Here is a 12,632-nt window from a genome sequence, read left to right as displayed (position 1 = left end):
TTAAGGCAGGATAGAGTTTCTGCTGTAGTTGCTTGTGAACTGCGCAACCCTTGTAGTTCGCTGGATGATTTCCGTTACAGTTGACACATTTCACTTTTTCATCGCGAACTTTACGAGTACAATCTCCTGTCTTATGTTCTCCTGCACATTTTACGCATCTATATGATTTGCGACAGTAAGTCTTTGTGTGCCCGTGCGCTTGACACCTTGTGCATTGTGGTATAATTCTTTTTATATGTGGTGGTTCGCATTTAATAATATTATTTTCCAATTTGGTGATTTCATACACCGCCTTATTGTTTCCATTAGGTTTTATGTCTATATAAAACATAGGCAGAGGTTTTTTTGTCGTGTGATGTCGTATATTGTGAATATTTACGACCTCGTGGCCTTTTTCAGCTAGTGCTACCTTGATGGTGTTAAAGTCCGTCCCGTGATGTAATCCTTTTAATACGAATTTAAATGTTCTCTCGGATTTTGGCCTGAATGTATGGTATTGGGTGTTTCTTTCATCTAATTCTTTTATAAGAACTTTAAAGTGATCCGCTTCGAACAATTGGATTTTAATTGTTTCATAGCTCACTGTTTTAATTGTGTAGTTCGTAGTAATGGTTTTTAATAAATCATGGATGTTTTTTATTATTCCTACCTTATAGACTGTTATTGGTGGTGGTTTGGGAACAACTTTTTCAGGGCTTGGTTGTATGTTCTCTTCAATTTCTTCCGACAGGTTGCTAAAACTGTTTTTTGTCTCTATCGGTTTCTGCAACCAATAGTCACTGATTCTTGTTTGTTTCCTCGCGATTTCTTCTTCTGGACTTCTCAATCGTTTTTTGTTAACGACTGTAGTCCATTCTGATGGTGGAGTTTGCGTTATTGCTGTTTGTTCTAATCTTATATCAAAGTGTGCAGGTGATTTGGTTGAATCGCTATTGTTTGCCATTTTTTAATTTTTAATATTTTATTTAATTTACTTCCAGAGGATAAAAAAAATAAAATAAATACATTGTTTATTTCACGCACTTCATTTTTCACTTACGTTATTTTAGCACTAGTTTTTTACTATAAATACTATAAATGAATTTCAAAAGGACTGTTGTAAAATAAGATGAAATTATTTTAAACACTAATAAAAATGAGATGCAGTCCTTTTGTCTGGTCACGTAAACACGTATTCACTACACTTTAGGTCCACTGAGAGACGGATAGCCGCATCTGTTATGCGTTTTTAACACTCAATTAAATAACCGTAATAAAATACTGGGTTTTTTTAAAGAAAGGTATCTTTTTATAGCTTGGACCGTATTGAAAATACGTCTTCACCCTACGAAGGTTGGAACTGTACTACGTGATATTAATTCAGTGTTCTGCTAAATATATATGGAGCGTACCTAGCGTGTTTATTAGTGTTAACGTTTGAAGTGAGTATACAACTTATTTTGGTTTTCCCTAGCATGGCCTGCTAACTCTGGTGACGGGGTATAGTATTAGTCCACTATAGTTAGTATTAGTGATATATTTTTAGTGGTACATGTTCCTTTCGCTCCATATACAAATGCCACATTTCATCCTAAACAGTTTATCAGTGCTATTAATTATTATCAATAATTGAAAATGATAATGAAAATTCGTTGGTTAGTCATATTTTTGACTTGATTTAAAAAATGTCGCCCGACCAAATCATCATCAAGATCTCACACACTTAAAACTAGATAAGAACAGATGATAAATTATTTATCTCGTTTTCCTTGGATATATTTTTTGATTTCACATCCAAATTTATTAGCTGCTTGCATGCATATTTTGGTTAGCGATATATATTTCATAAAACAGCAATAAAGAAAACATAATATTACTGATAAATTAAATAGTTTCGACATTTATTTACATAAAGTTACATTTTTCCATTTAGTATTATTGAATTACTCAGCGCATATAGACGACAGTCCGTTATATTCAAATTATCGGTTAAGTTTTCAAAGATTTAAAAGTGGAGATTTTGACATCAATGACAACTTGGCTGTTGATATATTAATTGTATTTAGAAACGTACATAAGTTGGAGGTGTCATTCCTGGCAAGAGAAAAAAAGAAGAGTCCTTGGTATTGCGGTTTTGATAATTGTTTGATATTATGGGTTTTGGTTATTAAGACTATTCCGAGTGCTAAACGTTATGAGTTAGTTCAGGACAGCCATCAACTTTGAAGCAGAATATTCATGGGCATACAGTTTTACTGTGCATATAACAGAATCAGCAAGGTGTAATGTATTACAACTGATTGAAAAAATCACTGTAAATATCTACTCACTAATTGAATGACGTATCGTTACAAAAAGACCAAAAATAGCAAATATCAGACACAAAGTAATTTCACATTTCACACATTTCAAGATTTAGAGAAAAAAACTTAATACCTACACCAGTTTGGGTTTATTGACAATCATTCAAATTTTTGCTAGATGCGTAGAATAATAGACGTAATAGAAAATGCTTACGAAGGTAAAAAGGTATGTTAGAGGTATGTCAAAACCATCGATGACGATGACTGGCATGACGGGCTTGTTCATAAGCTACAAAATATTACGTAATATTTTCTGGTGTACCACCTCATTAGGACGTCCACTGTGTTTTGCATCATCGGTGTCTCTACGACCACGTTTGAAGGCAGCAAACCAACGTTTCATTGTTGTTTCTGATGGAGCAGACTCCTTATAACACTTTTCAATCCATTGTTTCCCTTAAACGACATTTTTTCCCATCAAGAAGCAGTGTAAACTTAAAACACGAACGTGTTTTTGATCCATTGATTGATCCAAGAGTTGTGAAGGTTACACTGTTGCATGAAATAATTAACACGCTCTTGTAGATTTTTATTAATATATATTGTACCAATTGTTATAGATGCAAAATGCAAAATATACATATGCAAAAAAAACATGCCAAAAACCTAATAAATATTATCACACGTTTATTTAATTTCTAAAAATTAGTAATATATCTATCATGATTTAATTCAAATAAAAATCGAATACACTGAACGTTTGACGTGAGTTTATGATTAAAAAATAGTTACATTTTCCTAGAAGCTTCAGCAACATCAACTTAAACGTTATAGAGTGATACTATTATACATAGTATTACTTGTTTGTTATTTAATTTTATTTTATATTTGTTAAAAAATACCCATACCAACTAACAAAATAGAGTCCATATCGCATAGCATAGACCAAAGAGATATCGCTTATTTTTGTTTCTTTCAACTGGGTATGATTGCTTGTACATATAAAACACGTACATGTTGTTAGTGGTCGACAGAAGATCAGTGCACAATGAAGAGTTTCAGCAGCGTGCTCGTGTTTGCGTCCGTTTGTTTCGTTTTCGCCGAAAACTGTGATGAAAAGGGAACATTGATCTATAAAGATATCAGATGTAAACCGGTCAACGAAAGCGGAGGTTGTCCCACTAGTTTTGATTGTGATTTTGCCTGACCCAGAACTGGATGTTTATTTAAAGGTAAAGTGTACAATGCCCAGGAGCGAATACCGTCCAATCTGATTGATTCGTCTTGTCACATTGGGTGCTACTGTCAGGAAACCTCGATAGTGTGCGCTGAGATGGACTGTCACGACATCTTCGGCCCTAGGCTTAAACCTGGTTGTTACTTCAAATACAAGACTGGAGTATGTTGTGCAACCGGTCGCCTGTGCGAAGATGAATCTTCAACCAAAACGTGTGAAGTCGAAGGAAAGACTTACAAAATCGGACAAAGGTTTTACCCGAAGAACCGATGCTTAACTTGCGTGTGTCATAAGGATTTCGACGGTACCTATGACGAAAAGACCTGCGCACTCCAGAACTGCGCCTCTGAACTCACCAACGCTGAAAAAATTAGGGACAAATGTGCCCCAGTTTACTTGAGATCCGGCAAGGGAGAAACCGCCCTTTGCTGGCCCAGAGAGTGGGCTTGTCCCGATTCGGACAAGTTTGAAATAATCAATCAAGAAACTAGCACGGAATCGTGTATTTTTGGTTGGCAGACCGTTCCTCTCGGACATGGATTCAGAAAAACTCTCTACAAGCACAATGGAAATCGTAAAATAGTTTGTGAGTGTTCGCTACCTCCACTTTTAACCTGTAAGGAAGAGTGAAGTGTTCAATTATATTTTTCACTAATATTTTCTAAACAAGTAGCATTAAATGTTGCTTTAGGGTAAACGATATGGCTCGGTGAATAGAGGTAAAACGAAATGAAACAGTGGTGTTTACATTACGTGACCGTTATTTATTGAAGTAGTATAAAAATGTGGAAAATACAAAATATATAAAAACGGATGGCAGCGGTGTTACCTGGAGACGAGGCTTGGGCAGTCGATGCCAAGCACGTCTAAACGGAAGGTCTAAACGTGTACTGAATCATTGGAAATACCCTTCAATAACATCCCAGATAAACGTCTCGGAGTTGCCAGGTATTTTTTATCGGGTTCTAGTTGGCGCTGCTGGCACCCCGCCCGTATTCAACATCTGGGATTATATTTCTGGGTATTTTATATATCGTTATTCCACTATGTAAAACTCGACATGCCTCAAGGTCGCTACATTGCTATATACATCACATGCTACTAACAGCAAGGCAATGAATATAAATTAGTGTTGCTTCTGTTTGGTTTACTAAAATGAGTTCAACAAAATTAAAACAATAATAAAATGAGAAGACTATTTAAATAACTAAGAGTATCTTAAGCTACGAGGGTTGAGTATTAGAAATAAGTGTTCAGTAATAACTGCATGATTTCCAAAACAGGCAATTCTTTTCCGATTCCTTGAGATTTGGAAGAACTAATTTATCACGGTATGCTAGATCTGAAGAATTTTATACATACACACGCTGTGTGTATCTTTTATAAGGTAGGTTAATGGTAAGATTATGGATTATGCCAAATTTTATATTGGATTTGAGAAAAATGTTTTGGTCTGGTCCAAAGATATTTTTAATTGTGAAAAAATGAAATTGTTTTTCTCAGGCGCAATATTTTTCGCTACGAACATGACTTTGTTTTAAATATATACGCTGGTAGCTGAGGCTACAGATTCCTCTATATATTTACCTTCGACGCATTTTTCTTTCGAATCCAATATCTGGACAGTTTTATGAGATTTGATGTGATTTGTTAAAAAAGTCCTTCATTGTTTTGTCAGCGTTGACAAACCAACACAAGGATAATTATGCTGTATTAGTAATGTTAGGTGCTTCTGTCGGGGATCGTCGATAGTGTGCGCTGTGCTGGACTGCCCCGAGTTGTTCTGGACTACCCCATGCCTAAACTTGGTAATTACGTCAAATACGAGCTGGGAAAATATTGTCCGACTGGCAGCGTGTGCGAAGATGAAGCTTCAACCAAAACATGCGAAGTCGAAGGAAATGCTTACAAAATCGGAAAAAGGTTTTATCCGAAGAACTGGTGTTTATCTTGCTTGTAACATAAGAATTTCAATGGCTTCTACGACGAAAAAACCTGTACTCCAAGAACTGCGCCTCCGAACCCACCTACGCGGAAAAAATCAGGATAATTGTGCTCCAGTTTACTTAATATGCGACAAGGAAGAAACCGCCCTTTGCTGTCCCAGCGAATAGGTTCTTCCTACCGATTCCGACAAGTTTAAAGTAATCAATCAAAAATCTAGCACGGAGTCGTGTATTTACGTAAAATAGTTTGTGAGTATTCGCTACCTCAATTTTTAACATGTAAGGAAGAATGACTTTTTATTGTATATATTTAATGTAATTTTGAATGAACAATGAACATGAATAAATTTATTAGAATATTTTACGCTAACACATGCTAAACGGGTAACATTAAATATTGGTATATGTTTTGCTTGCTCTTAATAACAGGGCAATGAATATAAATTACTGTTGTTTATGTTCGCTAAAATCAGTTCAGCAAAATTAAAACGATAACAAAATAAGAAAACTGTTCAAATATTAAGATTATCTTAAACTACGAGAGTTGTGCAATAATTACCTGATTTTTAGTAAAAATATATTTATCCTACCACTATATTTTGTTTTTTTAGGTAATCATGTTATAATTGAAGGTAAGTGACGTAAATGTTCAGTAATAACCGCGTCATTTCCAAAGCAGATATTTTGTCCAATTCCTTGAGATTTGGATGTATTAATATTTCGCGGGACTTTTAGTATCATATGTAGAGAAATAGAAGGAGGAAATAGATAGGTAAGGGAGGAAAGGTAAATACTATTTTAGGGTAAATGATGTGGCTCGGTGAATGGAAGTAAAACGAAATGAAACAGTGGTGTTTACATTATGTGAACGTTATTTATTGGCTATATAAAAAAATATGAAAAATACAAATGATAAAACGGATGGCAGCGGTGTTACCTGGAGACGAGGCTTGAGCAGTCGATGGTGCCACGTCTAAACCAAACGAGGGTTCAGCACTGAATGAATCGAAATACCCTTCAATAACATCCCAAATAAACGTCTCGGGGTTGCCGCCAGCTATTCGTTATCGGGTCCTAGTTGGCGCTGCTGGCACCCCGCCCGTGTTCAACATCTGGGATTATATTTCAGAGTATTTTGTAGACCGTTATTCCACGATGTAAAATTCGACATGCCTCAAGGTCGCTACACTATGAATTATGCCAAAGTTTATATGGGCTCTGGGAAACATGTCATGTTTCTTTTCGTGTAATTCTATTACGAGGAAATTTAATTTGTTTTTCCTAGATACAATAATTTTCCCTTTCATATTATCGTCATTTTAACAATGAAAAAAGTAAACATTGTAATTAAATTCTTTGTGAAGTAAGTTTCAAAACGTTTGGAAATACATACCGAAAGATTAAATTGAATTGTCTCCTTCAAAAACTGCAGTGCTATCCCTATAAAGGACATCTACAAGCTAAGACGACACGAAAATTCTCATTGGTTTACAATGAACATGTGCAGTTACGAAGTTCACTTAAATTTTATGGAGCGGGAATAATTGACAGAACGGTCACATGATTGGAATAGTCATGTGGTGTAATTTTTTTCTATGGTTATAACCATTGACATTAACACACCATCTCATATGGATTTGCCACATAAGAAGCTTACTATTAAGGAAGTAAAACAAACAATAGTTAAAGAAACCAATGTTCAGAAAAGTGCATGAAATTAACAACATTTATATTTAATGCTATGTTAATACTTAATTACTTTCCCAGCACTTGGAAAGTGGCTCAAATCATATTGATTCTTAAACCAGGGAAAAAATCAAAAGACCTCTCCTCTTATGGTCCTATAAGCCTCTTACACCTGGTCTCTAAAATGTTTTATAAACTATATATTAAAAGACTCAAAACAGCATAGAAGAAAGAAATATTACTCCAGACCATTAATTTGGCTTCCGTAATAAACGGGGAAGAATAAAACAAATACATAGATTAGACAACAATTGAAAAAGCTTCTGCCCCATACGCACTTTCAACTACTTAAATCATATCTCACAAACATATATTTTATTATGAAATAGGGTGACGAATATAGTGACATCCATCCCATATATTCAGGTGTCTCGCAGGGCAGTATTCTTGGTCCACCAAAAAAACACTATTTTTGCAACATGGGCTTAAAATAGTTATGTAGAAACCTGTAAGGAAAATACTTTGCTTTGATTGGTCTGCCATTTCGCCTGATTATTTTGTGACGTCACATTTATTGGCCAATAGTATTTAAATGAAAATCAAATTTAAATTTTAAAATTAATTTATTAAAATAAAATCCTATACAAATATACATAAGTGTAAATAATATAAATATATATATAAACAAAAAGCAAAAAAAAACAGTTATGAACTCTATTCTAGGCAATATTAAAATATCTATAATTCTTCTATAACGCCTTCCCATATATGTTTAGTGCCATAAATTTTATGGGATCTGTTAGAGTTCTAACTTATCTTGATATATTGAAGGTAAACTTTGAATCCTTCCCTGTTGATATTGCATTAACTTCATTAAACCAAAAACACAATCACACCTCATAATAACTAAAAATTTGGTCTTGAAAAACATTATGACAGTTGAAACACTAAAAATGTATGTGTTTTTTAGATATTTAGATTTTAGAGTATTTAATCTGTGGAACTACGTAATATAGAATGTAATATAGAATATAATTGCATGTTGTCTCTTTTTCAGAAATTTTGTTAAATAGCCTGAAATAAGACTAAAATACAATATTAGACTCTCGTTTTCCTCGGAGCAAAATTCTCTGGAACTGAAAATATAGACTCAAATGGTGATTTAACAACCTCAAGTGGTACTAGATCTCCCGTTAAAAAAGAATATAAGTTATCTAACATGTTCATCCTCTTCACAATTTTCTCCGGGAGAATGATGTGAAAAAATTGAAGTGATGAGCCCTTTTAAAAATTTCTCGAACATACTAGGGGAAGGATGCTGTTTCTACCTCCATGAGCTCCAAATAGATCCAACAAAATTCTTTAAGCAATCTTGGTTAAGATTTGTTAAACAAATGTAGTTATTTGTAAATTTAGACAAAATAGATTTCTTTAAGGTAATAAATCCCCTAAAAGTAGCAATTAAACTTTTAATTGATGGCACCATAACAAATATTTTCTTAACAAGGCAATCAAATTTAAATATATAATTCCTCTACTATAAAATGATTGAACACTGATTGTTCTAAAAAGTTAAAGTATTGCAAATATTTTAGGGATATTTTACAATTAAAAGTAGTATTTATTACTACTAATTATCCAGTTAAATTAATTATAACCTTCTTGTAAGCCTTCTTTATGTAGAGACATCACACTGACAGCATACGAACAACTTGGTAGATTAATTGAATTTTATTACTACTAACATCTTCATTAGGTTTTGATTTTCTGTAAACAAGCAATATATAAACAAACATGTACTAGATAGATAATTTTATATGTACCTGATAAAACCAATGATGGATAAGAATTTACCCTAATACCTGTTCGTGAAGGAAGGATGATTGAACTAAACAAAACATTTCCCCAAGGTCGCCTATACCGTGAAATTTCTATTTTTTCTATGGTGTAAAGTGCATGCTCTCGTGATCCAGTCAGTGAGCGGGAGTGAGCTTTTATAAAATAAAGAGAAATAAAACGAAAATTAATATTTTAAGATTTTGGTTTCAAAAAGCATTACACTAGGTGTGTCGGGAATTACCTGCCAATTTTTGTAACAGATTTCACTAGCCATACCCATGCAACGTTATGATTTTACACTTATATCTTTTTTCTACTAAGATTAACATCAAAACTTCAGTAGTTACATTTTGGCCAAAATAACACCGTTATAGATGTATAATGTTGACCAGTTACCAAGTTAGAAACCATCTCAGAAGACATCCGGTCTTATCCGGCTTGCTTACTTGTATTACTAGAATGATAATTTCTTGTCGAATTTTAGACTGTTACCTGATGACGTTTACGCAGCAGCAGAAGCGTCGTCCTGTCGTCTTATCCACTGTGGCTACCAAGCAGGTATCTAGAAATCAGAGGTAAGTCAAATATTAGTTTGGGTATGGGTATAGTTTTTGCTGTCCTTTTAGCAAAATTACTGGCAGAGGTACATAAACGCTACAATATAATCTCGCTAAAATACTATGATATTTTCTATTACTTATCAAAAGGTAAATCCCATTTAGCATTCGCGAATTCTTGTTGTAATTAATGATAAAAACTGCAATGATAAAAAATGCAATGGAAGTGTGGAAGTGTTCGGGAGTAAAGTGGACCAGTGGAACAACCTACCGTCGGTTGGCTACCGATTTCACGCTACCGACGATCAAACAATCCTTCACCCGCGCAGTACTCCGGAACTCCCATGTCCAACCAAATGATCTAAAACAAAGCCGATATTTAAGTGGAAATTTCGCTGATGTTAATCCAGCTCTATATAGACTGAATCTGATATCGATTATCTGTATTGAAATTTTACGCGACTTTCGCCCAGTTAATGGACGTTTTCACATCTACCGATACGACACCGACACCGTATTCTGTTTTTGTCATTTTCATTAGTATTGTCCCATATAGAAGACTTTGATTCTACTAATTCAATTAGTGTTACAACATCATATTTAAAGCTATACATTTTCTTCTTTTAACCTTAAAAATATCTCTGTACACAATAAAAATCGGCGCCGACACGAGTGGACCGATTGCTGCCCGCCGACAGGTCGGTGCCAGCAACGACACGATACCGACATATTGGCGAGTGTGAAAGGGTTCCTTTTATTTACGTGAGATTACGGGTCCACCGATATCGGTGCCGGCAGATGTGAAAATGTCCAATAATGACATTGGTCCTTAATTTAATTAATGTGAAGAGATTTTTTAAATATTCTTACAAAGAAAAGTTGGAATTTAAAGGAAAAAGTAGCCCATTACCAGATGTTATTATTAAAAAATCTGGTGCAAGTTAGGGAAAAGTTACACGAACAAATGTAATACATACATTTATTTAAAAAATGAATAGGCTTTAATTAATATAAAATTTAATTTTAAATTAGATAAATTTCCTGAGAATAAACTTACATCCGTATGTTCCTTTTATCTCACGTTTGATAAAGAACGATTACGAACTGTCACTTATTTATTCAAGAAATAATTCAAACTACCCAACTAAACACTACCTCTTCTAAAACTTTTAATAGCAGACAATCTAGGAGACCCATTGAACGAGACTTGACAATTAGAAGTCGTGGTAACAACTCCCACGACATCATCAGTTTCAAAGTCATCAAAACGTTTCTCAAAAATTCAAGCCAAAGGTTGTTTGACAGCCCTTTCCATGCTATCTATTGAAAAATAGTTTATCTCCGAAATAGGCAATTTTAATAACATAGTGACTACCAAATTTGTGAACAGAAAAGAACGTAAGATGGACTCAATTTATTAAAAATAATTAAGTTGTTTTTTACAAAAATTGGACAAATTTTTCCCATATTATTCGATTGATTTCAACATTATTTACATGTGAGAATAGAGTATGGAAACCTGGTATTTTATAAAGAAAAGACATCAAACACTTTTAAACCCATAAAGACATATCAGGATGTATTTAAATAAATGATCTAAATTAGACAACACACATTATAATCTTTACCTCTGCACCAAACCATGAATATATGGGTATAAGCATAAAACTCTAAAACTAATTGTAACGCGGGCCAGCAATGCATTACGTGCCAGGGCTACCTACACCACAAGTACAGAACGGAAACTAAAGCGAACAAGTTCGAACATGTTTCATACTACCGATGAACTATGACCGATCGTCGTGGGGTAACTCAGAGCTCCCAAAAATAAATATGTAATCCCACCAAAATATTTCCTATTATTTACCAAAAGGCAAATTCCATTTAGCATTCTCGAATTCTTATTGTAATTAATGACGAAATCTGCAATGGAAGTGTGTGCTTCGGGTATAACGTGGACCAGTGGAATAACCTGCCGTCGATTGGCTACCGACTCACGCTATCGCTGTTATTTATCTGGGCCACACGATCAAATTCGTTCAAATACCCGAGCGTTACTCCGGAACTCCCATGTCCGTCCAAATGGTCTAAAACAAAGCCGATATTTAAATGGAAATTTCGCTGCATTTATGCCAGCGACTGTATTGGAATTTTACTCAACTCTTACTGACTTTCGTCCAGTTAATAATAACAATATTAATAGTTGTGCCTATGGAATTGGTCTTTAATTTAATTAGTTTGACGACATTTTTTAAACATTCTTATGATGAAAAGTTGTGATTTAAAGGAAAAGGTAGATTATTACCAGATGTTATTATTGAGAAATCTGGTGCAAGTAGAGGAAAAAGATATTTATGTAAAAAAATTAATGGATTTTCACTTTTCTTTTGGGAACACTTTGGAGAGTATTGCGATAAATTCTCTGAGGATAAACTCACTTCCCTATGTTCCTTTTCTCTCACGTTTGATAAAGAACGATTACGATCACTTATTTATTCCAGAAATAATTGAAACTACCTAACTAAACACCACCTCTTCTAAAACTTTTATAGCAGACAATCTAAGAGACCCATTGAAGGAGACTTGACAATTAGAAATCGTGGTAATAACTCTCACGACAACAGAAATTCAAGCCGAAGGGTATTTAAGAGTTCTTTCCATGCTATCTATTGACATTTTATCTCCAAAATAGAGAATTTTAATGACATAGTGACTACCGAATTTATGAACAGAAAATAACGTAGGATGGGCTCTATAAAAATAAGTTGTTTTTTGCAAAAATTTCACAACACCTTCAAATTTTTCCCATATTATTCGATTGATTTTTCAACATTATTTACATGTGAGAAAGAAAAGACATTAAACACTTTTAAACCCATAAAGTCATGTCAGGATGTATTTAAATAAATTATCTAAATTAGACAACACACGTTATAATTTTTAACTCTGTCGATAGTCAAAAAAATAGCGATAGTAATTACTATTTTCAGTCAAATGCACGGTTCGACTGTTTTTTTTTATTCGTGATGTCAGACAAAGATGAACGAATTCTTGTCTGTATAAAATGGGAGATAGGAAAGGACGG

General features: G+C 34.0%; 1 protein-coding gene across 1 annotated transcript; it reads left to right on the top strand.

Annotated features, from left to right (window-relative positions):
* The first annotated feature begins 3,489 nt into the window (after positions 1 to 3,489).
* On the top strand, positions 3,490 to 4,171 carry LOC143206486 (uncharacterized). The gene has a single exon (XM_076419053.1). The coding sequence runs from the start codon at positions 3,616 to 3,618 to the stop codon at positions 4,147 to 4,149; it is 534 nt and encodes a 177-aa protein (XP_076275168.1). The 5' UTR covers positions 3,490 to 3,615; the 3' UTR covers positions 4,150 to 4,171.
* The last annotated feature ends 8,461 nt before the right edge of the window (positions 4,172 to 12,632 follow it).

The sequence above is a fragment of the Rhynchophorus ferrugineus genome, unplaced genomic scaffold (genome assembly GCF_030347505.1).
Source record: "Rhynchophorus ferrugineus isolate W39M unplaced genomic scaffold, kcgeb_rfMv2 rfM1, whole genome shotgun sequence".
Lineage (NCBI taxonomy): Eukaryota > Metazoa > Arthropoda > Insecta > Coleoptera > Curculionidae > Rhynchophorus > Rhynchophorus ferrugineus.
Note: the sequence above shows the minus strand (reverse complement) of the source record. Positions and strands in the feature narration are given on the sequence as shown.